The 27,541-nt window shown below is 38.1% G+C and overlaps 2 protein-coding genes across 5 annotated transcripts in view; one reads left to right on the top strand and one right to left on the bottom strand.

The window, feature by feature from the left end:
• The first annotated feature begins 614 nt into the window (after positions 1-614).
• Positions 615-9,218, top strand: LOC307132665 (uncharacterized protein). 4 transcript variants are annotated; one of them, XM_079827128.1, is made up of 25 exons: positions 615-695; positions 1,038-1,200; positions 1,362-1,505; positions 1,584-1,709; positions 1,793-1,831; positions 1,918-2,841; positions 2,959-3,098; positions 3,170-3,371; positions 3,480-3,596; positions 3,679-3,881; positions 3,959-4,106; positions 4,398-5,102; positions 5,367-5,473; positions 5,622-5,741; positions 5,834-5,881; positions 5,991-6,074; positions 6,279-6,344; positions 7,290-7,341; positions 7,431-7,481; positions 7,765-7,809; positions 7,892-7,956; positions 8,035-8,128; positions 8,356-8,509; positions 8,670-8,777; positions 8,923-9,218. In XM_079827128.1, the coding sequence occupies exons 2-18, from the start codon at positions 1,194-1,196 to the stop codon at positions 7,332-7,334; spliced, it is 3,225 nt and encodes a 1,074-aa protein (XP_079683254.1). In that variant the 5' UTR covers positions 615-695; positions 1,038-1,193; the 3' UTR covers positions 7,335-7,341; positions 7,431-7,481; positions 7,765-7,809; positions 7,892-7,956; positions 8,035-8,128; positions 8,356-8,509; positions 8,670-8,777; positions 8,923-9,218. The 4 variants fall into 4 exon arrangements, with proteins under 4 accessions (XP_079683254.1, XP_079683255.1, XP_079683256.1 ...); XM_079827129.1 differs by lacking the exon at positions 615-695 and having other exon boundaries at positions 1,117-1,200; positions 8,356-8,513; positions 8,923-9,199; XM_079827131.1 differs by lacking the exons at positions 615-695; positions 1,038-1,200 and having other exon boundaries at positions 1,336-1,505; positions 8,923-9,200.
• A 7,393-nt stretch (positions 9,219-16,611) lies between these two features.
• Positions 16,612-27,541, bottom strand: part of LOC307132841 (outer dynein arm-docking complex subunit 2-like) — a gene marked incomplete at both ends in the record, with an annotated part of 69,216 nt that continues 58,286 nt past the window's right edge. The window contains 3 exons of the mRNA XM_079827418.1: positions 16,612-16,944; positions 25,525-25,746; positions 26,034-26,222. Of these exons, the coding sequence (XP_079683544.1) occupies positions 16,612-16,944; positions 25,525-25,746; positions 26,034-26,222 (744 nt within the window). The remainder of the gene's footprint in view (positions 16,945-25,524; positions 25,747-26,033; positions 26,223-27,541) is intronic.

Here is a 27,541-nt window from a genome sequence, read left to right as displayed (position 1 = left end):
TAAATACCATATTCATTGTTGTAAGTGGAGAAATACTCATCCATCCTTTGAACATTTTATGTGTGAATTCAAATTATTTTACTCCTCATTGGGGTTACTGAAAAACTGTCGTGCTCTGAAAGTATCATCGGACATGTCAAAGTTTCTTGTGATTTAAATGTATCTTTTATTTATTTTTAATTGAATTGCTTTATTTTATTTTTTATTATTATTATTTATCTTTCTTAAATTTTATTGCAGATCCCCTGACTATTATTGTATTTGAGTTTACATTTGGTACTGTTACCTCTACGAGCTCTTGTATTCTATGTTAAAGGTTCAATAAAAAATAAAAAAAAAATAAAAAAAAATAAGCGTATTTAAAATAGGTGTTTTTTTGTGTGTTTTTTTTTCCTTTTCCTGTCATGGGGGCTGAGAGTGGACGGAGGAGCTGAACACGCAGCGCCGGATGAAATTCGAGAGGGGGTTCAGCGAAAAATCGGCAGCTGGCAGCAGGAAGTAGCTGCCACTGGCAGCAGGAAGTAGCTGCCGTTGACAGCCGGAAGTCCTGCCATAATAGGAGGGACCTGCTATTTCGTGGCAGCCAATCAGCATCGTCCAACGTAGTAACAACCAATCACATTTAACTGAATTCAAGAGACAGCAGCAATGTTGGCGCCGGAAAATATCCTGTAATGGTGTCGGTATTTGGCTCGGTAAGTTCGTAATTCGTATATTAATGATCAGATTAATAAATTGTTGTTGCTCTGTAAATTGGATTTTAACTTTTATGTTAGAGACAGTGTATCTGACTACTTGAATTGGTTAATTTAATCATTTGTAGAAACGCAGCTTGTGCCTCCTGGTTTGCCAAGGGGCGATCATTAACTTCAAATTACGTTACCATTACCATTAAATATTAGCGTTTGTTAACACGTTAACTTAATCTATTGATTAGAATAAAGCTCATGCTGATTTATTGGAATTATTGACAATGATGAAACACGTACAACACTAACCATGTCGTTTTTTTTGTGTGTGTGTATCTAATTTGTTAGGGGATTGTCTGATATCCAACCATTTATTGAATTTTTTTTTATTATTGCTATTGCATTTTTTTTTTTTTTTTTTTTTTGGACACAAAAAGTTCTTTTAAGAACTACCTTCTCACTCTGTGTACAGTTCTACACTTCTTGTGTAACTGCCTATCAATTATGGCAGGTAAGAAGCTGATTCATTTTCCAAAATTTTACTAACTGAAGTAAATTTTAGCAGAGCATGGTAAAAATGTAATGAGACTTCTAAAATGTTCTACCTTTTATATATACTATGAATTTGTGTTGCTATTTTATGTTATTTTCTTGTATACACTGCATGTGTAGGAATACCCCTTGCTTTTGGGAAAGATGACGTCTTTTCTGGGACAGGCAGCTGTCCCTACTGTACAACTGGGGTGATGTCAAGTCCTGAGCATTTTCAGGCAAAGCATTTAAAGCATGCCATATATTTTGAGGACAATGGCATCCGTAAGCATTGTACAAAGCACGCGTGTTTTACATGTTTGGTGTAAGTTAAAATGTGTTAACTTTCTTTTCTCTTTCTAGAAAAATATTGTGTTCCTTGCTTTTGTTTGAATGCGCAACAACAAAAGAGGTGCCATTGGCATTGCCCGAAGTGTCAGCACATCTTGTGTCGTGCCCCTGACTTTAAAAAGCACCTACATAATCATGGTATGTTCAATGTTATTAGTTAAATTTTAAAGTCTTTCATTCATATTATGATTAACTCGCCTCATTTTTTGTCCTTTTTGTAGATCTATCAGTTACATACAAAATTACCAACAAGCCAGACAGTATGTACCTTTGATACTGGTATTTAAGGATGTTTAATATTTATTGATCTTTGGCTACATTAACATGTTTATATATTGTCCCTCAGAAGGGCCATCTTCAGAAAAACCACAGGCCGGGCAGCAGATCAGGGAACAGCCACCTGTCTTTTGTATTGATGAACGAAATGGGATTTTTGTCACCCCAAAAGATGCCCATGGACCTAGAGTCCCTGTTCACGTAAAGAAACAAATCGTCTTGGGGTCTATTGCCTGTGAGTCCCCTCAGTGTCAAGATTTTATGAGGATTGGAGTTGAAAGTGGCAATCCAGGCATTGAATGCGATCACCTTCGAAGGACAAATAGAGCAGTGTGCTATTCTGCACCAGCAGCACTTAGGGAGGACTCTTTGCAGTCAATGGTTGACAGTGGCCTGCTGTCGAAAACCCGACAAGATGAATGTGTGCAGCTAAGAAACCAAAGTATTGCTGGTGGTGTGGATTGTGTTTTTCCCATTTTTTGGCAGGAGCAAACCTCTGTCAGGTTTGTTTATTTTTCAGTGTTTACAGGGGTAAGAGACAGCTGGTGTCAGTTCGAAAGGACCAGAGTGTCTTTTGATAGCCTTCTGGGCAAGTGGCACTGCCAGTGCCGCAATAAAATGAGAAGCTGCGTCCACAGATACCTGTGCATGTGGTGGCTGTTTCAAGAGAAACCCCATCTCCTTTCTTGTCAAACTGACACAAATGCTGACGACAGTGATGTGGATGAAAGGGTCAGAGATGTTGAAGGCACAGAAGTGGCAACACTGGCTTCTACTGACATACAGGAGTTGACAGATTATTTGTGGAGGCAAAAGAGGGTGCCAGAAAACCTGCCACAGGATTTGTCAACAAAAGAACGCCAAATCCCAGACTTCTTTGAACCTCTAGAGTCCAACTGTCCTTACTGCCCTGGTCCCACTCCACCAGCTTTGGGGGAGAGGGTACTATTTACACGGCATGGAACAGTGTATGGAATATCTTCAGTGACTCGAGGTTAATTTCAGAAATGTATAGATTTTTTTTATTTATTATTTATTTTTTTTATTTTTTTTATGCATTTCCACATTATGTTTAACATTTAATATATTATACAATTTCTGTTTTCTCCAGATGTGCCAGTATATGTGAAGAACTGCCTTGTTTGTAGACGTCCAGTGAGGTTTCAAGAATATCAGTCTGGTTTTCACAATTATGAAAACAGGACCTTTTTGACCATTCCCCTCTGTTCTCTTCTAACATCTGGACTGGCAGTGAGTGACTTAACATGACATGAATTTCATAAATAATTCTACATGTCAGTAATGTCTCTGTGTTTTTATAGAATCATATTGCCCTTGGACGTTTTTTGAAAACAATGGAGGATCATGCCAACATCACTTTTCAACACAATTTGATAAGAAAAGCATTTTATCATTTCTCTGCTCTGAGGGAGTACTCCTATAACTATTCATGTGTCAGATGTGGCCACAGCCCTCCGGTTTTGGTTGCAGATGGAAACTGGAAAATTGCATTTGATTTACCAGGTAAAACAGAGTGAAGGGAGTATTGTGTTAATTGTGAGTGCAAATAATGACATCATATAATCTTGATATATATTTGCTTCTTTGCTCATTGTCTTGGTTGTGTATTAGCACATCTGTTTAGACGGCCAAATTTGGACAACATCAGCCAAGAGGATACTCAAGTTAATGTGAGGACAAGATGGGAGACACTTGAGAAGGAAATGACTGCTTCTGGGTTCTGTGATGGTGAGTGCTATTTTGGGGGTGGAGTGGTTGTACCCATAGCTTAAATCCTGAAATGAAAGTTCTTTTCCTTTTTGAATTTTAGGCAACAAGTGTGCCAATCCTTATTCACTTCCCTTGACATACACTGCCTTTACTCCTTGGCTGGGTAACTGCTCTAGGGTAAGCGATTTTGTTCCAAAGACAGAAGTGTACAAAGGTCTGTCTCAGAAAGATCGTGCTTTCACCTCTAGCTGTGGCTTGGAGATAGATGAAGAAGCCATTTTGCAAGTGCTGGAGTCCAAAACTGTATGTAATGTACTTTATTCTGCTAATGATGTTTTCTTTTCTTTTTTTTATTTATTAACCATGACTTTTATATTTAGCCAAAGAAAGAAGCCTTGGTCAAAGCCTGCAATGCCCTTGGAGTATCACACATGGGTAGTACCACTGACTTAATAAACAGACTTGAGGAGCTGCTACTTTACAAGGACTTGTACCCCAAAATGTTTGTTAAGCTTCAGAAGGCTGGTGGTAAGACTATTATTATTATTATTATTATTATTATTATTATTATTATTATTATATGTTAAAGGGTTAAGTTCACCCATTTAGGAAATTATTGTCATTAATCACCCTCATGTCATGCCAAACCCATAACATCTTTGGAACACAAATTAAGATCTTTGAATACTTTTTGTGCGTTTTTTTTTTTATCTATTTAAAAAATTTTTTTTTTGTCATCATGCATAGAATGTTTTGAGGATGTTTACTTCTTAAATTAACACATTTTTACCAATTTTCTTTTTGTTTTGCCAAATGGAGGTGGTGTTTTGCACATGTCCTGCCCACACTCTGTGGTGTACTACCAGTCAGCACTGTGGTGGCAAGAGTCGGCACGTGATCATGGAGATGCTCTGTTGAGCTTTAAACACCCTCCCACAGTGTATGTGTCAGACATTGCTGGACGTGTTGCAAGACACGTTAATAATCGCACCAACCAACGTTTTTTCCAGCCATATGATGGACGACTTTGTGAAAACACTGCTGCACACATCCAGGCAGCAACGGAAAAACGACTTGAAGTCCGGTTCCCATGGGTGACAAGTGTTGGCTTTTCATCTAGAAAAGTCTCTGAAAATGAGGCCACCACCTGTTCTTCTGACACTTTGTCCTCACTGCATCCTGTGACAGGAACCAATGCAAGATTCTCTTTGTATGATCGGTTCCATCAAAAAAATCAAAAGAGACAAGAGGAGGTTTTGAGAAGTTTGAAATTGGCACCACAGTTAGCTGCTCTTGTTAACTCCTCCGTAGCTGAACAGCTAAACCGGGAGTTGTCTTCCAGCAGATATTCTTTGTGTCAAATGAGGGATGCACATTATATGTTCTCCCTACGATTGTACTTTCATCTTCACAACAAAAGAGTTAATGAAAAATACACAAAAACTTTGGAGAAACAGGCAGAGCATTCCATCCACATTGGCCTACATGGGAAATTGACATTCAGAAGTGAAGGTAGTTGTTTAAGTGAGTACTAATTTTCAATATTGCCTGTAATGCCCTTTAGATTGTTTAAATTAGCCATATACATGGTTTTTTGTTTGCGCTACAAGGTAGTTTCACAGAACTTCAAGAAGGTAAAGTTTACTTGAATCACTGACGTAAATGTAAATATCAAGGTTTAGGTTTTTATACAAATCATTATTTTGTTGCCAATATCCCAAATGTGCCATGTTTAATACAAAACACAAATTTAATCAACATTACTTCATCATATTCTGTTTTTTGTAGTTTCACAAAGTTTACCAGAGCCTGACACAGATTGCTGGGGACGGACAAACATACGTGCCAGGAAGGAAACCCCAGATTTCCAGTTGCAAAACCAACCAAGCCCCCTGGTATGTTTTCACATAAGAAACAATGTTCAAATGTATTATATCCTGTCTTGATCAAAGCAGGCAAAAGGCATACTGGTTTTTATTTTTATTAATACAAATTCTAGATTTTATCAAATTTGACATTTCAGTGTCTGTTTTATTCTCTTAGTTTGAACATGTTTTGGATGGGACCCAATCACCAGATGAGATCATAGGTGCAGTGGGTAAAACAGTGTTGAAAAGATCTGACTTGATGTCTTTAGGATTGAACCAGGAAGTGGAGGCAACAGTTAGTGGATATGTTATATAACTTTATTTTAATATATTTGAAGTAACTTGTGATCAAATTTTGACCTAAAATTCTGGATCCTCATGCAATAGGTGATGAACTGTTGCCTTTCTCAGCTATCCCACATTGCTGGAGAGAAGGTATTATGGGTGTCATTGACAAACCTGGTTAATATAAACTAATAACGAAATTGCATGATATTTGTGTTTTTAAAATTAATTGTATGTATTTATTTTTTTTTATTAACAGGGCAAGGATGTTCATGTTCTTGACTCATGTGTGGTGGCCACTTGGCAACCACCTCTGAATTGTGATCCATTTCTGTCCCTGCCGGTAAGTGGTTTTAGAAATGTTTGGTTTCATTTGATATCCTGCTTTAAAGGGGCAGGTCACCCAAAAATACAGATTTGAAACAACTTGAGGGCGACTAAATTTTGGGTGAACTTTCAACTTTAAGTTATCGTCATCACTAATTCTCAGATGAATAGCCACATTCAACAATATGTTCTATGTTTGTTCCTCTGTTCACTCCAACAGACTGATGCATCCTCAAAAGACTGCATCCTATTTCCGATGTGCAAATCAGGTCACTGGACCTTATGTGTAAGTTGTTGATTTCTTCAAATAACATTCGTTTAATTTTGGAAATGTCTTAATCATTGCTTTCATCCACGCTTTTGCCTGACAGCCATATTTGATATTGTTAATGTTAACTTCTATGGTAATCATAATTTGGCATATTCATTTGTTTTCCATCTTTATCTTTAATAAAGATTGTATACATAAATTCAAATAAGAAATGACAAACCAACACACAGGCAGGCTATATTGTAGGAAGTTTGCTTTGTATTCTGCAGGTATTGCTCCCGAAACTTAAAAGGATACACATCCTTGACTCCAATGACCCTAGAGGTTATGGAGATGCTGACTGTGTATCCATGTTCAGGTTTACATACTGTATAATTCCATTCCATGGAGTTCCGTGACACAAACTGTTCTGTTCCAGTTTTACGCGTTTTGTTCATTTATTTTGTATATCTATACAAATATTATGGAACTGTTCATTTTTTCCATATAACTTTCACCCCCAGTTTCACAGACAAGGCTCAAACTAGTCCCAGACTAAAATGCATGTTTAACTGAAAACAACTTACACTTGCATATCGTGAAATGTCAGTGCCATTGTTTCTTTTAAGATTCGCAACAGTAATGTTTTTTCTAAGGCATATTTATAAAAGCTACATAAATGTCCTAATTGCACTAAGGCCTAATCCTGGCATAATCTTAACCCTATCTGTGAAACCGGGCTTCAAAGTTTTACATATTAGTCCAGTGGTTCAGTTCAACACTTTGTTCTCTGGCTTTAGATAGGCATAGACAGTGGCATTTAAAATAAATAGTGGCATAAAAAATAAACCTGCTCCCTAGTTCAGGTATGCTACTGTCTATACCTGCTGCAACATGGCTAAGTGGTTCAACACGAAGTTCCTCTCTCTCTCGTGTATAAAATAACTTTTTTTTCTTTTCTTTTTTCCCCTTCTTTTTAAGCTCAATTGCAATAAAGATGGATCCGGGATCTTGGAAGCTTGTTAAAAATAAGGTATTGATTTCATGTTACAACAATTTTGATTTCTTTGCTATCTTTAGTGTATAAATAAAATGTTAGTTTTTCCCCATTTCTTTTTCCAGGGTGTTCCAGCACAGTTGGGATCTGTGGACTGCGGTGTATTCATGCTAATGGCAAGTTATTACGGTGGTTTTGTTTCCCCATAACATTTATTTTACAGATAACCGTAAAATAATCCCCAATGAATTTTGTTTTTCATGTGTCCAGTTGTATGTAGTCCTTAAAGTTCTTTCTTTAAAAAAATATAAAATAAATAACTCTCCCTTTGCTTTGAACTTTGATCATCGTAACGTATTCATATTGCAGATATTGTTTATGCTCTAACAGCAACATTACTCTAAATAAAGTTAGAAAAGTAAAATCGTAATCATAATTTAAAAATGTTATGTTTTACAGTATGCACTGTACAAGGTGTTTAACTGGGAGTTTGACTTCACCCAGGTAAGCACAATCCCTTTCTATTTCTAGGAAAGGTATTACTTACTTTTAAAACATACTTTTCCAAATATATCTTGCTTTTCAGCATGAGATGGCCCATATCAGGCGGTGGTGGGTGAATCTGCTCTTATCAAAAATGACACATGGAAGGTATAGATAAGAGCCAAAATGGTTTTTATTTACATAAGTAATGTTTGGTAATTTAAATGCATGTTTTTGTTTTTTCAGAAAGAGGAAGTGCACATCAGCCTTGCCGGAAGTAATCAGTGAAGAGACAAAACGACAGGAGGCAGGACAAGTAAAGAACATCGACCTCTTGAGGGTAGTAGTATTAAATTCAATATGACCAAAGCAAAGTTCGAAAAGATTTCAAGCCTTTATTATCTCACAAACTACTTAGAAGCTTTATGGCAAATACTTGGTTAAATTAAATGTTTTCAGGTTTTACCTGCACCCATATGCACATTCTGTTTTAAGGGAGGTTAGGTCATGATGTTTGGAAATGGCAGTAGTAATTTTTTTGTTTTGTTTGTTTGTAATACCCAATAGTTGCCGGACTCTGTCCTGTCTGAAATTCTTCTTCACGTGGTCCTTGAGGAGGGTGATTCTGGATTGTTAAATCTGTCTTTAGTTTGTTCCAAATTCAGAAGTCTGGTGGATACAGACTCATTTAGGAGGAGGGCACACTTCTGCTGGCTGGACAGTATGTGTGTATTTATATAATTTATTTATTTTTCTCTTTTGCACATTTGATTTAAATGTGGTTAAAATAGAAACTGAGAAATGTAATGGTTTAGCAACATGTCTTCAATAATTCTTTTTAATCATGCTCATTTTTATGCTCCTCAAATTTAAATATTCAGGTGTAACAAATTGGAGAGAGAAGTTGGTGACATGCCAAGAATACTACCAGATGTACACACTGCAGCCCTGCAGACACTGCAATGAAGTATACAAGAACTGTTTACCAGGTGTATAAATTATGAATGTGATCACTGCTAGCTGCTTAATGACAATGCAATAAGAATCGTCTTTCATGTGGCTGCATCCATGTGTCCTGTTCATAAGGTCATTTGGATATTAATGTCACAATTTTTTTTTTAATAAATCCTCTAGGTTATGTTGGAAGAGGAAAACGAGGTGAAATGCAAGGCTTTTTCTCGGAAAACACCCATCCAGGGTTTTGCAGTGATTGGTGCCAGCTACTGGAGAGTGAAGTTGTTCCATCAACCAGTTGTAGTCTAAAAGCCTAGTTAATCTAAGCTTTCTTTTTTTTTCTTAACTTAACCTTTCTTTCTAATTCTTTTTTCTAACTTATCTATCTTTCTAAAAGTTACAGCTGTTTGACGAATGTATTGAAACCTGAATGATTTTAAATAAAGGTCATTGAGACAATGTTCTTTTTTCCTTTTAGACAGGACTTTAATGAATGTTTGTGCATTTAATAAATATATGTGTATGTATACATTTCATTATTTAACAAACACGTACACATTCATAAATTATATTTATACACGGACATACATAATTTAAACTGTAGCTTATTTTTTTGTTTTCTGTATTATGTCTATGATTCTCGTTAATTGATTTATACTTGATAAACCTTTTTAAATCAAATACAAAATTACAAATTTGGGTATTTTATTTAAATAAATACTAAAATGGTATATAAATTGATCATTTATTACTAAAATGGTATATAAATTGATCATTTATTTGCCTTGCTAAAAGCGGCATACTCCGACTTCCGAAATACAAAATTACAAATTTGGGTATTTTATTTAAATAAATACTAAAATGGTATATAAATTGATCATTTATTACTAAAATGGTATATAAATTGATCATTTATTTGCCTTGCTAAAAGCGGCATACTCCGACTTCCGGTTATTAGCGGCAGCTGACGTCAGCTGCCAGTGGCAGCTACTTCCTGCTGCCAGCTGCCGATTTTTCGCTGAACCCCTACTGTGAAATTCGATGATGTCTCTATGCGGGTAAATAAGGGGAATTTATGCTGGGTATAGAGATATAGGAAGTGTCAATGGTCCATTTCTGCTATAGGTGGCGGTAATGCACGTATTTGTTTGCGATCCGCCGTAAAATGAGAAGAAGAAGAAGAAGAAAGTTCTACTGAGCAGCTGGTATCGCAGTCAGTCATGAAACGCCAGCAACAGATGACTTTAATGTCTTCATGGATGAGAAAAGAGAAAGGAGATGTGAGTTGGTTGATTCAGTAAATTAACTCAGGTCAGGGTAATCAAAATGTCTGTGTACTTATTTTTGTACAGTCTATGGTCTACACCTGTTGATGAGCTAACGTTAACATACACTGTTGCTAGGTAACTTCAGACCGTTAACGTTAGCTAGCTAACCTAAACATTTAATGTTGCCTAGAGCATTCTGTGTCCACTTTAAACAGCAGCGTTTTCTGTCAGCAATGTATGACAAGCAGACTCTGGCTGCTGTTATAAGCTACTCAACTCATTATACTCAGATGCAGAAATAAAATAAGTCTTAATAATAAATGTTTTTCTAAACTTGAGCTATTGTTGTTCACTTACAATATTTGTTCATTTAAAATGGAAGTTAATTTGTAAAAATTGATTTACTTGTTCAAAGAAAAGGCCTAATGTCGAGCTAGCCTGAGTTAGCCTATATTTTATATAGTGTTATGGTTATGTGGTGAGCCTGAGTATAGTTTTACACATCAGCCCAGTCTAGTCTGTAAAGTTATTGATACGCAGTCAGGTTTTTTTTTTTTTTTTACACATTAATCTGAAAATGAATGTGGCACACCCTGTTTTTAAAATGTACATCCAGAGACTCTTTTCTGGCTATGTGGACTCATTATGATCATAACTCAGTTGTTTTCATATCAGAGCACAGATGAGGTGGAGCTGCTTCAGAACAGAGAGGGTGAGACAGGGAAAAGCAGTAGCAGCACAACAGTACAGGTACGTTAGGTTATGTGCTGTATGAAAGGCCAGGTGATTTTGATTTGTTGGTGATAAAAGGGAAGAAGTGTACATGATAAATAGTGAATACAGTTTGAATATTATCAAATTAAATGTTCTTCTTGTAGGAGCCAAATTGCGTGTTGTTATTTGTTTAGAATATTTTTTTAACATGGTCACACCATCACATGGGTGTGGTTTCATATTATTTACCTGCTCACTTGTGTGGTGGGAGAGAAACAGAATCAGGCCCTGATATTTTTCTGTTGACTGTTATAATATAGTTTCAGTTGTGAAGAACTTTAGTTTATTTTTTTATGCCATGCTTTCATATCAGAGAACAGATGAGGTGAAGCAGCTTAAAGACAGGGACAGGGAGAAGTAGCTCAGAGTTGGGTAAGAGTCAGAGTCAGGTGCTGTGTAAAGGGTCAGGTAATTAATTTTAATTACGTCATGTCAGAAACAGGCTAGCACATTTTCATATTTCATAGGTGAGACAGGGAACAGGCGCAAGCGAAGAAGTGCAGGTAGGCAGGCAAGATGCTGAACCCAACCATGCTAACCAGGAAGCATGTGTTTGGTTCTTACATGTGAGGAGACAGGACAGTATAGAAGGTTGCCCATACGGAAATGTAATATATGTACATATATGAAATATACATATATTAAATATATCCACATAGAAAGTGAAAACATATATGTACATATATATCTGCCCATATATAAAACCTATTAGAAAATGGAACAATTTCATATATTGACATATAAAACTAGCCCATATATTTTATGTATGTATAATACAGTGTTTTATATATATATATATATGTCACATATATAATTATCAATATACATGACATATTTCTTTGTATATATGTTCAATATACAAACTACACATGTATGCATAGCATATTGCTTGCATACATGTTACATATATGTCCCTAATATATGTTTTTATATAGTCTTATTATATATTTTACATTTAAAATGAAATGTATAAAATATATTTTTGATAAATGTTTATGGAATATATAAATGACATTATATATATATAAACAGTGTGCACATATATTTTAAATATATGTTATGTTCTTATATGTTATGTTCTTATATTATGTATATCAATTGCTAAATATTTTGAATTAATGGTGTAAACTAAACAAATGTAAAAAAAACATGCTTTCATTAATTTCGTACATATTTTTTAAATATAGGTTATGGATGTGTACTTACACACTTGCAATGCAATACATATGACATGCCTAAGCCTTAAATGTTAAACGGTGCAGTTAGCAAAAAATAAGTAATACAGTAAAACATTTAAACTTTATTAAAACAGTTGTAACACTCTCATTTTGTAACATATATAAATGAGGGAGATCCGTTTATCCCAGAGCAGAGAAGAATATATTTAAAGGTTTAAAGAGTAAATATCCCAAACAGCAACAATATCACCAAACATACATTCAAAGAAATGGAAATTCACAATTCACATCTTGTTAGAGCATTTCAGCCCAACCACAACATGTAGAGTTCACTCAGAAATAAAGTCCATTTCTCACAACTCCCACCTAGTCAGGTAAGAAGTACCCCATCTTACCCCATCCTGACAGTTCAATGGAAGTCCACAAAAGTTCAACATACAGTGTCCCAAACTATAACCAAACAACAGTCCAAATAATCAAAGGTGTGGAAGAAAACCATATAGTCCAGATGAAGCATCCTTGCTTGACGAATGAGGCCAAAAGAAAACCCTACTGAGCTGTAGAACCAAAGAGGTTCCTCAATACAGGGTCCCATGCATCACAAAGTTGAGCAAACACTCAAAGCCATGCCAATACCTCCCCAAAACAGTCTTACTTGTCCCTCTTAAAAGGATAACCTGCCCTTCAGAAACCTCCCTAGATCCCTCTTGAGGTGGGGAGGAGCATTACATCACATGACATGAAACAGCTTCTCAAAACTGTTACACAGTTTTAATATAAAAAGAAAAATTAAGCTGCGCAAAATTAGAAAACTACTGAACACACAACTTTATTATATATAAATACAATATTACAACAAAACAAGTAACAAATAAAACAGCACAGAACATGAAAATCCACCAACAGGTATATGATACAGCCTGTAATTTTTTTTAAGTTAGAGTCTTTTTGGATGTCCTCAGCTCAGTGATCTTTTGATTTATAGCTACCCCTAGTTGGCCCCTGGTGGTTCCAGGAAATTTCTGGATCACCGATCACGGTTGTTCAGCTTAGGCTTGCGCCCTTGTCCTTTACACACTGAAATTCCTCCAGATTCCTTGAATCTTTTAATTATGTTATGCACTGTTGAATGTGAAATATCCAAATCTCTTCCTATCTTTCTTTGAGGAACATTGTTTTTAAACATTTCAATAATTTTCTCACGTATTTGTTGGCAAACTGGCAATCCTCGGCCCATCTTTGCTCCTAAAGGATAGGCCTTTATCACGGAGGAATTGAATACCGGAAGTGCGCGTCGAAGCAGTGTGCTGATTCTTCCGGTTATGCATGTTTTCAATGTGCTGTGAACACCTAGCTGAACAAACGACAATTAAAATAAGCATCTGGAGGATGATTTAAAAATCCGGACATTTTACGAGACAGGAGAAGAGATAAACTGATCATTACTGTGTACAGGATTTTCCAAACTCTGTTGAACTTGTAGTTTTTTAATCCGACATAAGCCGAGGGTCGTAAACATACGTGATTATTTCACCACACGGTGTCAGTGCACGTCTAAATAGTGTCCGCGATTAAGTGTGTGTGAGACCTGACCAATAAGATCTGAATCAACATTGATTTGTATTAATATTTAAGTCATTGTTCTGTCACTTTTCAGTGACAATCATTTCACTGTAGCCTACAGTATATGTAATTCACACATTTATGCCAACATTCAGTCACGCTGTTAACGTATTACTGTTTAAGATTAATTAAATGCATTGTTTACTTTCTTTAAGGCAGTTACCGCGCATTCATTCATCTATTTATTACATGAAAATGAACCATGGTTATTATTACAAATAAAATAAAACATGGTTATTTTAGTTTATCATGGTATTTGTAGTAAAACTAATACAAATGGTAGTCAATCCACGAAAAAAAACATGGTTACTACATTCTTACTATAATAAAACCATGGTTAACTTTCGTAAGGGTGTTTATCAGTCAAATTAATTAAAAAATGTAACAACAGGTATGAAATATGATTAGTAAGAGAAGCACTGTTAATGAGAAGACAATCACTGGACTGCGGGAGGTTAGAAATGTATTTATTATTCAAAATGCACATTTGGATGGGAACATTTCAGCAGGCTGACGATATGAGACGTAAACATCCGCAGTTTGGAAATGCATAGGCCTACAACACACAAACATACAACTTCATCCCACCATATCAGTCTCACCCATGCTCTCCTCTATTCTTTTAGTGTCAGGAAATGTTCAAATCTGAGGTAAGGATGTCATTATTTAGTATTAGAGCACCGGATCGCTGCAGCTACACCCGCGTTTTGATTGCGTCGCGATGGGACCGGAAGTAGCAGTGCACTGCTTCACTTACCGGAAACAGGAAGTGTGATAAAGGCCTATTAGACCTTTCTTGGATGCTGCTTTTGTACCAAATCATAATTACAATCACCTGTTGACATCACCTGTTTAAAATCACATTATTATTTAACCATTTTACCTCATTACTAGCCCTAAATTGCTCCTGTCACAACTTTTTTTTTAAATGTGTTGCAGGTCTGAATGACATGAAGTTGACCAGACAAAACATGAAATATTTTGTGTTCATATTGTCTGCAATGAAATACAAGTCAAAGTAAATTTAGAAATCACTTCTTTTTTTTTCATTTGCGTTTTCCATTCTGTCCCAACTTTTTCTGATTTGGGGTTGTATATATGTATATAAAAACTTTTTTAATGAAATGTGTATTGTGTAGACTTGTTAAAAGTTAAAGCTGTTCAAATAAGGAAAAGAAGGAATGAATTAATAAGGAAACCATAGGCATATAAAATGTATGTATGTTGTTTAAATAAATGGGCATATATAAATTAAACATATCGGTGAGATATATGGTCATAACATACAATATTATATAAACAATAGTCATATATATCGTATTAATATATGTCAATATACTAATTTAATATGGAAAATGTATATATGTTATAAACTTATATCAACATATATCTAGAGATATGTATATATGTTATAGCAATATATTGTCTTATATTTAGCATATATGACAGCGTCATTTGCGATATAGGGACATATATGTCATATATTACATTTCCGTATGGGTGAATAGTTAGTATATGGAGAAATGGGATTGAATTGATAGATGGAGGACAATGAAAAAATATCTTTATATTAAATTTACATGTTTGTTTTTATGTTTGTGAGATTGTTTCAATTTTGCATCTTGTGTAACAAATAATCTTGTGTACCTGCGGTTTGGTGGATGTGTCTCTGACAAATGTCAGATTTAACAGTTAGTTTGAAATAATAGTTTGTTGAACAGTGGAAATTGTTTCACATTATTTAAATTATATTCACACACAAAACGTGAACATTTTTAGTGAAAGTTTTTGACTTTATAAAATTATTCTTGGCTATTCAACAATAAATAAAGTTAGACATTTTTCTTATACATAGTAGCCCATTATTCTTTTTGGCAGAATATATCATTATAAACAACTTAATTATTTCCTGTATTTTGTATCACCATAGTCCCTAACTGTATGTAAATGGAGGAAATGAGATTCAAGTCGAAAACATTTTTCCCCATTTTGTGTCCCCCCCCACTTCTCAAACCAAAGTTACACCCTTGCAAGCACATGTACATAAGTTCTCACACATGTACGCATGCTTGCACACACATGCTATGTCACGCATGTAGTTGTTGCGGTGTTAAGTGCAGCAGTGGTATGTTGGGGACACAGTTTTAGACCCAGAGACCTCAAAACGGACAAGATGTTCCTCAAGCCAAAGTCATAATGAACCTGTTTAGAAAGCTGTTCCTCACACAGTTTGTACAGGGTATAAAATTTGCGGCTGAGGACTTGATTTTCACGAAAACCTGCGCTGGCAAGTTTCACTCTCATGATGATGGCTCGGTCAGGCACCATCATGGCCACTGTGCGGAACTGAATTTTCAAGTTCTCTGGCAGCTCCTGCCGACCAGCATAACCTGGGTTCATAGTAAGGAAGATGCCAAACTCTTTATCCATATCCACCACATCTCCATCTGTGAATATGAATTGCGTTTTTTTGTTCTTCTTGCACTGCAGGACGATGTAGATCTGTTGAGCAGCTACTGAGAGCACAGGCAGCTCAATGCGGTTGAACTCATCAAAACAGCCCCATGCGCCAGACTGGGCTAATCCTTTATAGATGCGGCCCAGTCCACGGAAGTACATTTGGTCGGAGCAATTGAACACAACCACATATTTTCCCAGGCAGCGGCCCATGTCTTTGGTGGTTTCGGTTTTTCCTGGGCCAGCAGGGGCCCCTCCCATACTCATCCCTAAAGCCTGGGCCAATGTGATATAACATCTGTCAATGAGAGGTGTAATCACCAGACGATCAGTGCAGCCCAGATACTCATTACAGTAATCAAACTCCACGTCTGTGATTTGGATTATGCATCTGTCTGTGTCCTCTATGAAGTAGAAGCGGGACTGTTTCTGCCATTCAAAGTCTAAAGGTGACCGGATGTTCATTTGTACCAGGTCATCGAAAATGTCCTTCTGGTGAACATGTATGGTGATGAGTGTCTCATATTTGGTTCTGTCCATCTTGGTCAGATCATGAGTAGTCATATCAATCAGTTCGTTCCATCAAAAAGATCCAGGAATTTCTGGTTAGTAGTCTGCATTATCTTCTTGTCAGACTTGCTATTCTGGAGAGCCTTCTCAGCATCTCTGGTCCAGAGGAACTGTATGCCGAGCAGTCCAACCTGAGCAGGGAACATCGACTGGAACTCCACCAGTTTAAAGCCCTGGTCACTAATAATCATGTGGGCTTGTCGTATAATGTTGTGAATGGTCTTCTTGACTCCATGCAGTAGCATACCCAGCCAGGCTTCAACATTACCCTGGGCATTAATTGGTTCACTCAGATCCACTGTTTCCCCTTCCTGTGACTGAAAACTAAGTATCTGGTCATAGTTTCTCGTGAAACACGACTCTGTTCACATTATCAAATAGGTTCAACAGGTGAGCCTGTATGGTGTGTGAGTCAGATGCCTGGCCCAGTATCTCCAGCAAGACAGGGTCAGAAACGAAAAAGAACCGTGGGAAGACGAGACGTTTCTTTTCCAGGTTAGACATGCCGGAATGGCGTAGTTTAATCAGGATGCTCGTCACAACATCCCATCCAGGAGGGTGAGATTGGCCTCGGACGTCGTAAAGGGCGCCTGCCTGTCGGATAGCTCCAACAAACCTGCACAGAACTTGTAAAGACGAACACACATACAAGCACTAGGGCATCACACTCTAGTTAATGTCAGGGGATTATGACCGCTTATCAAGAGAACACTCAATACCCAAACAGCGACTCAGCCATAACTATCCTTCGCGAGAGTGAGCCATGCATGGCTGGAGGACCCAGAGCATCTGGGGAGACTAGATTTAATACTACAAAATCATCCTCAAACTGCCGTTTCCTTAGGAGAAAAGCCCCCCCATTCACCCGCCTCTCCTTGTTCTTGTCCTCTACCCTCACTCTTTACTACATATTGCAGGGGTTTTCAAACTTTATGATGCCAAGGACCCCCAAATATGATGAACCTTTATGAGGGACCCCCTTCCTAAAATCCATCTTTTTTTATGTACGAAAAAACATTTAAACTGTTAGATAAATAGTAAGTGTGACATTATAAATACAACATATTGTTTCCAGAAGTACAGTACAGAAGTACTTGCTTTTAAAAGTACTTAAGTATCAAAAGTAAAAGTAAACACATTATTTTATTATTGTTGCATTGTTGTATGAATGCACTGTTCCATCATGGTGGTTTAAGCCAGTCATGCTCCATCTGACATACTAGCATATCTTGAACTCATTTAAATACTTGCTTAAAAGTTACAAAGCTCTTATCAAAGTCAAAATCATACTGGAAAAGAAAGGTTTCTACATTGTGTTTATTTGACAGGATTATGTAAAAACATATTTCTGAAAGGACTTCAGTGAACATTATTAGCCCAACTACGCTTTTGCATGCTAACTAACATCATTGTCGAACGTTACCTATGCGTTAGCGCTCTATCCATGGCAACTTGGCGGGTAAATCTATAAAAATCATTTGACCAATCATACTTCATACCAGTGTTAATTTGGACAGCAAATTTGGATTTAGTTTTAGTCTTTTGACTATAAGATTTTAGTTTTCAATAGACTAAAATTCAGTACTTGTGGTCTGTCGTCTGAGAGGCAGCTTTCTGTGTGCACTTTCATGTCGTCACACTTTTTCAGACTTATCCACGTCTGCTCTTCTGAATTTTAACTTTTAAGTATGGCCATGGTTGCGTGCACTGCGTCTGGGAACTGCCGCCTTCTATTTTGCCATCAAAATGATTGGTGTTCAAAAAATAAACATTGAACTTAATGTGATCCTACAAGAGTGATTACTGATAGGCTGTCTGCAAAAAAAACAAAAAACAATCACGTTTTAAAGAAGAAAACAAATCATCCACTGACTTTCAAAGCGGCTACGACTTTCTACTTTGAGGGCCTTGATAGAAATGTAGTGGAGTAAAAAGTATGATATTTGTCTTTCAAATGTAGTGAAGTAAAAGTAATAAGTTTCCAGAAAAAATACTACTCAAGGAAAGTACAGATACTCAAAAAGTGTACTTAAAGGGGCTATATGCGTTTTTCTGAAATTTAAACTCGCGACTGACACCTGTGGCCAAAAAACAGAACTGCTCTCATTTTCTGCTCGCTCTCGCAGCGGTGGTGACGTCACATCCGCAGACAGCGCGGGAAAAGACGACCCGCCAGAAAATAGGAAAAATAGGATACAGGCTTATAGGTGCACCCACTGTGAGCGGACAAGGTGTCAGTATGCTCATCAGGAGATGTTGGAGTCATAAATGGTAAAATAAAAAGGCTATTGTTACGTTTATTTTGGGGAAAAAGTTGCATATAGCCCCTTTAAGTACAGTACTCAAGTAAATGTACTTAGTTACTGTCCACCTCTGTACAATTCTGGAATGTATATGTAGCGATCGCCTCCATTCTTGCGCGAAGAAAAAAAGCGACACAGTAAACAACAATGGACGACATACAACAGATCTTGTTCTTGCTTCTTGGCATGTGGCTGTTTGTCACAAGAAGATGACACGCTTTCTTTGAGCCAAGGCTGCAGGGGAAAACAGCCAAAAAAAGCATGCGCAAGTGACGATTCTCTGTCAACCAATCAACATTCACCCCAACAGAAGGGTGCCAGAAAAGTGGTACAGTGCGGTTCGGAATTAGAGTACCATTCACAACTTCTGACAATGGAAACGGCAAAAATTGCGTACCGTACTGAACTGTACTGCTCGGTGGAAACGAGCCATTATACATTAGTAAAGATAGCATTTCTTCTAAGCAAAATGGACAACTGAAATATAGTAAAATGAATTGAAATCTAATAAAAATGTGACAAAATTAAACTGATTTGGGACATCTGTATCAATACCAAGCCCTACTTTATATAAGAGTACATTTACTGATGTAAATAAGCAACAGAAGATACATCTTTTCTTTCCTTTCCTTTCTTCAATTGACTCTTTTGGTTTGGATTTCCCCTCAGTCTATTCACTTACCCTTTGTATCATTCTTTTCCAGACTGCCCTTTCTTCTTTTTTTTTTATTCTTATGACTAGCTAATGAAACAAGAAAAGGGCTTTTCACATTGCTCCTAACCTCAGGTTCTCGTTGTTCTAAACCTTGCTTTTTATACCCAGGTAAAGGAATGCTTCACACTTGTAATTTAGAAGTGGGGTTAGCACTGCTTTTTACCCTGGGTTATGAAACCCAGCTACAGAGCAGGTGCTAACCCCACATTGTGTGCCAAACTTGTAGAGAGTGAAACAATACAGTATTAGAATTTTACGGCTAGATGCTTAACAACAGACAGCCTATGGCATTCCTCATATTCACATGTCTTGCACAGTCAATCAAAACCGCATGCTGTAGGGAAAAAATATCAAATGGTGACAGAAAACGTGACTATTGGAGTGAAGAAGAGATCGTTTAATTTTAACATTCAGTATAAACTTGATAGACAATGCAAATAAGAACATTAACCCTAGGTTTTAGGAGTGTAAGCGTGAAATAGTAGCTTATAAATACCCACGCTTTGGAATGACCCAGGGTTAACTATTTCAAGTGTGAAAAGCCCTAGTCTTTTGAGCCTGTTCATGTCATCTAAACACATCTCTTAAAACTTTTTCTACTCTCACACCTGAGGTACCCTGCATTCCACACCTCAGACGAAACAGAGGGTCAAGTCATGCTGTTTCAAGACATAAAACACTGCAAACTTCAGACACATGCTACAGTAGCCAGATCAGAGCGCTCAGCGCGAGAGAGAGGGAGAGAGAGAGAGAGTAAAGGGAGACTGAATAGCCTGAGTGTGTATAAGGACGTCATCTGCTTGCCATATCCACAACAGCTTTAACCTGCTACACACAGACCATGACTAAAAGGAAACGTATGGAATATTTTTACAGGTTGAGGTTGAATCATGTTCTTTTTTTTTTACATCTCTCCTTCATATTTTGCACATTTATGCTCATTTGCATGCACACTGACAAACAAAACATACAAGCTCAGGACAGTAGAAACATTAGAGGACTTTCACACATGGCAAGCACAAGTTCGCAGTCCACAAAAAATACAATCTAAGCCTCACAAAACATACCAGGATCTGGCAACTCGCACCAGTTGGAATCCTCTCTGATGAAAATGGCTGATAATTACCGTTCGTATTTGTAATTTGTCTCGCAAAGGTATTTTTGCCTATGAAAGGGGTTCTTTAATAGAAAAATCTAGCTAAAGCTGTCTACGAGGATTTATGGTTTCAACAAACAATCTGCAAAGCTGTGGCGGTGTGCTAGAGGGAAAGAGAGACCGGATGAAAAGAGTTTTCTGAGCATCAGCCACAACGAGGCACATCCGAATGAAAGCTGCGAGATACTGAGCGTACATGTCAAATCAAACGGAGCATTTAATTGACACATGCTACAGGGAGCTCATACACACAACATGTTGAACGGTGTCTTTCAGAGATCAGCAACCCTAGCCATATTACAGTAGTTCCCAAGTGGGCTGAACTTTCATACGTCTTTTTTTTTGAGGTGTAACACACTTGTAAAATCACAAAAGACTTTTGTTTCAGAACCAATTTAAAATGTTCTTTCATATTTTATGAAATATTCAAATGGAATATTAAAAGGTTTTTTTTTTTTTTTAAATAATTTGTGTAAAAATTGTAAAGGCAGAATTTGGAGAGGCTGGAGGGTGCTGAGACCATCGCTAATGTATTTTCCAGTGTGCAGTATTTTCTTCTCAATGCTTAATTTCCTCTGCTAAAGCTTAGGGGACTGAGTTCTACACCATTAAGAACGTCAAGCAGCAAAGTTACAGACAGAACATAAGTCTGAGAGGGCACAGCATGCAAAGTGAGAAAGGGAGAGAGAGCGAAGGAAATCATTACAGCTCTAAGCTGTTGGGTGTACAGAGCTTCTGACTCTGAAATACGATTGCAATAATAGCAAGAGGCAGTCTTGAGTTTTACACCCCTTCATAAATTAGACTGCAGTGCAGACATCGTTCCCCGATAAACTCTCTCTCGAAACCATTTACAATGGTAGGAAATATTGTTTTAACACGTCTTCTGTCACATTAGCCTATATATCATCTTTTAAATGTACGGTTGTGCTCAGGTGGAAGCAGAAAATATGTCAGTCAGAACAAGTGAGGGCACAATTGAACGCTGGTTGGTTTAACACATGCATTCACGCAGACGCAAACACACTGTCCTGTCCAGTTTTTGTCATTGCTTGAACCGGGCAAAAAAACATTCGCCTTAACGACTTTTGCAAATTGGACATTACTCTTTTGGAACACCCAAAGTTCAGTCCAGCCTCCAATTATGGGCTGAGCTGAACCACATTCACGGCACCAGCACATCAGACTACAGCACACCATTAAAGGAACATGGGAAAAAATATTTGGCTGCAACACGACAACCACTCTCATAATTTATATCCAGTTGTTATTGGGGGTGTGGGGGAGGCTTTTTAACTGTATGTACAAGCTCTCAAACTGTTTTCTCATGTGAAAATCTCATTGGGAAAGCAAAATGTGGTTAAATTTGAATATTGACAAAACATGTTTTTTTTTTCTTCTCCCAAACTGAATTACAGTGTACATGGCAAAAATAAAATGTCATACATCTTTTATTGAAGAATACGTAGTTCACTAGTGTTAACTGCAAGTCTATTTGTCAGATAGAGAGTATCTTGGTTCTAGGTTTTGCCCAGTCTGAGTAAATGTAGGTTATTGGTTTAGGCTATAAAAGACCTCTTAGACTTGCACTGTCAGAAAAAAGTGCAAAAATGCAGCAGCTTGTCACTGGGGCAATACCCTTAAAGAGACAACTTAGTACCTTATCTACCCCCAAACTATGCATAGTTGTACCTTAGGGTAGTAATATGTACCCTTAAGGTACTACTATAAATCTCGTACTGCACCAGTGACAAGCATTTTTACACATTTTTCTGAGTGTGGAATAGCTTGTTTAGGGGTTATGCTAATCACTAGGTTACATTATAGAGTTCTATCATCCCTCAAGTTTTTTTTAAGTATACTTAACTAATATTTTTGTTTTGTGGCAGGATGCATTATCCTGCTAAAAGAGGCCACAGCCATGACATGAATGGGTGTACGTGGTCCTCAACAATGCTTAGGTAGGTGGTACGTGTCAAAGTCACATCCACATGGATGGCAGGACTCAATGTTTCCAAGCAGAACATTTTCCAAAGCATCACACTGCCTCCACTGGCTTGCCTTCTTCCCATAGTGCATCCTGGTGCCATGTGTTCTTCAGGTTAGCAACACACATGCACCCGGCCACTGTTGGTGCTTTCGGCGGTGGACAGAGGTCAGCATGGGCGGGCACCCTGACTGGTCTGCGGCTATGAAGCCCCATATACAACAAACAAAAGAAAGACACCTTTCTATCAGAACCAGCATTAACTTCTTGAGCAATTTGAGCTACAGTAGCTCATCTGTTTGTTCGGAACACACCGGCCAGCCTTCGCTGGCTAATCAGTGTTATCCACTGATCGGGGTGTATATCAAAAGAAAAAACAGAACCTAAAAAAAGAAAACAATTGCTTCATGCATTCTTTTTATATCAACACTTGAATATATGGGTAATATGGGTAAGTTTCATAAAAAATGCAACATATTAAACAAAAAGCTAAGAAAATCAAGTTTTTGTCAAAGACTACATCCGGATCGGATTCCATTTTGTATCGCGGCGCTGTTGTGGTATAGTTAGGCTGGAGTGTTGTTGCCGTGATGCCGAGGAAACGCTGTTATATTCATCCGGATTGCAGGTCTGGGGTACTTGCTTTGTTCAGCCTTCATAGGGACAGGGGTGCGTTGCAGAGCGTTTAACATACAGCATGTTATATGCACGTGTGTATGAGACAGAAGGGAACAGGCGTGTGCGGGGCTCCCGCAGCACATCTCACGGAGGGAAACTTCCACCATCTTCGCGAGTTCAATACCGGATTTGCACAACGTCAGCTGCGTGAGACAAACGCGGCCAGTGTGTGAATGCACCGCGCGTGGGGCTCCCTCCCGCAGCACATTTCACGGAGGAAAACTTCCACAATGTTCGCGAGTTCAATACAGGATATGCACAATGGCTTTTCCTGTAATAGGTTGTACATTGTAGCAAGGAAGTAAACAAATGACAACGCTGTTCTGCAAACCAGTCTGTTAAATGCTCATTCATACTTAACGTTATCCGACGAACACCTATCGCTACAAACACTAACGTTAAAATCTCAACAGCGAACTTGGCATTAGTGTAAATGATTCTTTGATTAGAGCTTGTATGTATTATTTATCTACAGGCATGCTAAACATGGTTCTGTGTGTGATTTGGCTAACTTACTAGTAAAGCCAGTGTTTAGTGTTTTGGGTTAATAGTTCTTGCGACAGATATTTGGCTATAATCGTTCTAAAAATACAAAAGTAACAGTGCCATTCAGTAGCGATCACTATAGATCCGCAGTCTTTACTCTTGAGGACTGAACAGGTTCTGCTCGATCATCTTCACTAAAATGTTCTGGGTCTGATTCGGGCTCAGATTGGTATGGTTTTATTGACGCCATCGTTTCTAATACTGACCAAAGCACAGTCTACCGGTAAAGGTAAGGGGCGTGACGTTTCCGACAAACGTGCACTGCGGTTAGCGAATCACAACACACTGGGCCAGCTAACCAATCTGAGCCCATTGCGTATTTTTGAGGGACTGGCTTCATACAACCCGGAAAGCATCAGACCGTTTTACAAGGAGGGACAGAGCAGTGTAGAATAAAGGTCAAATATATGAAAAATAATGACTTTTTTTTAAACGAAGCATGAACACATGTTACAGTGCACCCCACAAACACAATCAAGCCTTCAAAACAATGTGTTTTACCACCCCTTTAATTGTTGTGCACTTTGATCTTTAAAACTTTGCAGACCTTTACATTCACAAACAGCTATATTACACAATACATGAAAGGTAATATCTGAAAAAGCATAATAGGGCCACTTTAACTAATGATAACAACGATTAATGCCTTAACAAATGTTTTGCTCATTGTTAGTTAATGCATTAATTGTAAAGTGTTACTGATGCATTAGGTTTAGCTGTTGTAGTCTAGACCTGTCACTCTAACAGCCACATCTTGAAATGCTTGATTTTTGGCATTAGCGGAGAGCATTTTTCCCTAAATAACCCTGTAAGTATTACAATAAAACCTACATCACACCTAACACATAAATCCGTTTAGTTACTTGTAATTTGAGCAATTATTACGGAAAGTTTTAAAGACCATGTAAGGCATTGTTGTCTAACATAGTGTGTATCGTTTGATTTGAGTGCCATATTGAGTTGATTCCAGAAACTGCCACTCAGAAAGTATCCCAGCAGTGTTCTGTCACTCCAGACCAGCCTGCCCTGGCCAAAGTCATGCCACAGTCACATTCTGCTCCTTCTTCCCAGCAGCTTGCTGAGCAACCGTTCCCCACGCAACAGCCTTTCAATGCTCAGCAGCCCTGGCATGCTAGGGCACAGGGGATAACTGGGGGGTGGCGGAGCGAAGCTCAGTATACACACTGCTGTTTGCTCTACTGAATTCCCATGACGGTTAGAAAACACTCTTATTTCCGCCACCCTTCCCCCCCACAACCCATCACCCCAGTCCCACTTTGAAAAATAAGAAAACATGCCTTGTTCTCCAGCCCTCATTGCTTGAAAATAGTTCAAAATACATCCTTTCAAAGCTTATTAGTGATGTTTTCACATGTCACAAGCTGCGGTGTGCCAACTCTGCTTGCACTATGGAGAGAGCTCTCAACTGAGAGGTTTTAGCAGCTAGCAATGCAATAAAGTTGATGCATAAGCAGGTTATTGGTATACAAACATATAAAACTAACATTAAGTATGATCATTCTGTACCTTGACCACTCCATTTTCGTGCATGGTGATGCAGTTGTTAGGGTCTTTAGAAAGCTCAAACAGAGCCCGGGCTGTCGCTTGGTGCACTGATGGATCATTTGAGCGAAGGTAGCCTACCAGTGGAGCTACAGCTCCAGCCTGCCCAAACGACACACAATTACTTCCCCACATACAGCAGCAGGCGATGGCTTCCGCTAGGTACCGCCGTAACTTATCATCCCCCTGTCCATCCACACAAAGAGAGAGCGAGAGGGACAGAGAAAACATAATTAAATAAAGCGAAAATAAGTGACAGTTATTCATTTTCAATATGGTTACAATTGTACAAATTTATTTTCAGTAATTTTTCACAAGGTATCTATACAAGTTCTCTAGTGGCTTTTGTTAAAATAACCACATAATAAGACACCTATTGTGAAATGACTATGCATGAACTTCATAGGGGTCTTATTGGACAATTCCAGAGAATTGAATTTGCCAGTGTGAAACATGGCTGGAGCAGCACTCACAGTGTTGGTGAGATTGGCCAACATGGGAACCACACCATAGTCTGTAATAACGGCCAGGTTCTCCACATCTTTGGCAATTTTGGCAATGGCTGCGCACACGCTCGCCAGCATATCTTTATTTTGTGATTTTAGCAAGTTAACAATGAGCTGCAAACCACCCACAAAGGAACGCACCATTTCCCCAGCATCCTGAAACACAGATAAAACAAGAAACTGTCATTTCATTTTGATTTCACACAAAAAAATGGCTGATTGAGAAGGCTATTGTTGTGCTGTATCATGTGAAATAATTCACTGAACTATTGAGAATAGCTACATCTCTCTTATTATATTTGGAGACACTCCAGCATGCTTTGGGATGTGACACATAACTAAAAGATTTAGCAAGTCTGTACTCATTCTGTCACAAAGGAAACCTGTACAGGTCAAACTCAATCAGTCAACACTACCTAGAGAATATACTCACCTCAGAATGGAAATATGGCTGACAAAGGGTGCATTTGTTATTTTTATAGAGGGCACATTTTCTCCCAAAGGCCTAAGGTCACATGGAGGCTCATGCCAAAGTCATGACAGGCAGCAGAGGCCAACCACAGTAGAAGAGTGGCATTAAAAATACACATGCCGCACAGAAATGGCAACTTTAGCTACTCTTTTAGTCCCAGTTCAGTCATTTAAATGGTGCCAGAGGGTATGTATCATGCCAGCATGGCACCAGGCTGTTTAGAACGATTATAAAATAGTACAGTGATATCTTTATTGATGGTACAGAGGCATATCATTATGGTTTTGAAATCAGATGGAGCCAAGCATTCAGTAAGCAAGCCATTCTTGTATTGTGGAATGATTATGGAGTATGGAGATTATGCTGCTTCTGTTCATTCATGTACAACAAGAAACAACCATAACTTGAGTTCACCTCTGGGTGAATTGAATCCTCCTAACCTAGAGAACAAAGTCTAAAGTCCCTGACCCTATTGTAAGTGCAGTCCTCTGAGGTTGTCTTGAGACCAATAAAGTCTGTCCCTCTATAACCCTGTATTCCACAACACAGCTTAACCCTGATAAACCCTTGTACACAGCACAGTAAAAAGCAGCCTTCCACCCTGCAGACCCAGAAAGAGAAGCTGAGACCCAGCACAGGTCAAGCGTGCAGAGTGCAGTGAAGACGGCAGCATCAGAGAGGAGCCTCTAAAGTCATGCCAAAGGATGAGCTCTGTGTTTAGTGTGTCTGAGCAAAGATCAGGGAGGAGAGGGGAGGAATCTGCAGCGTGTCTCACACAGGAAATGGCAGTACAGGAATACTGATGAACACTGAGAAATAGAGAGAGAGAAAAGCGGGAGCAGAAGAGGAAGTATGGCAGAGCCACCAGCTGCGGAGGGTCACTGAGGAACCCTTTCAACCCAGGGCCCACAAAAACATCCCCAACGAAGTTCCACATCAGCAAACACAGCACGAAGTCAGACATGCAGAGAGGGAGGAAGAGTGAGGGAAAAAGAGAGAGAAC

This window comes from Gobio gobio (assembly GCF_949357685.1).
Source record: "Gobio gobio genome assembly, chromosome: 10".
Classification (NCBI taxonomy): domain Eukaryota; kingdom Metazoa; phylum Chordata; class Actinopteri; order Cypriniformes; family Gobionidae; genus Gobio; species Gobio gobio.
Note: the sequence above shows the minus strand (reverse complement) of the source record. Positions and strands in the feature narration are given on the sequence as shown.

Coding starts and splice junctions, on each gene's coding strand:
- LOC307132665 (XM_079827128.1), top strand. Junction 5,742..5,833: donor ACCAGGAAGTGGAGGCAACA/GTTAGTGGATAT, acceptor CTCATGCAATAG/GTGATGAACTGTTGCCTTTC. Junction 6,345..7,289: donor CAGGTCACTGGACCTTATGT/GTAAGTTGTTGA, acceptor CTTCTTTTTAAG/CTCAATTGCAATAAAGATGG.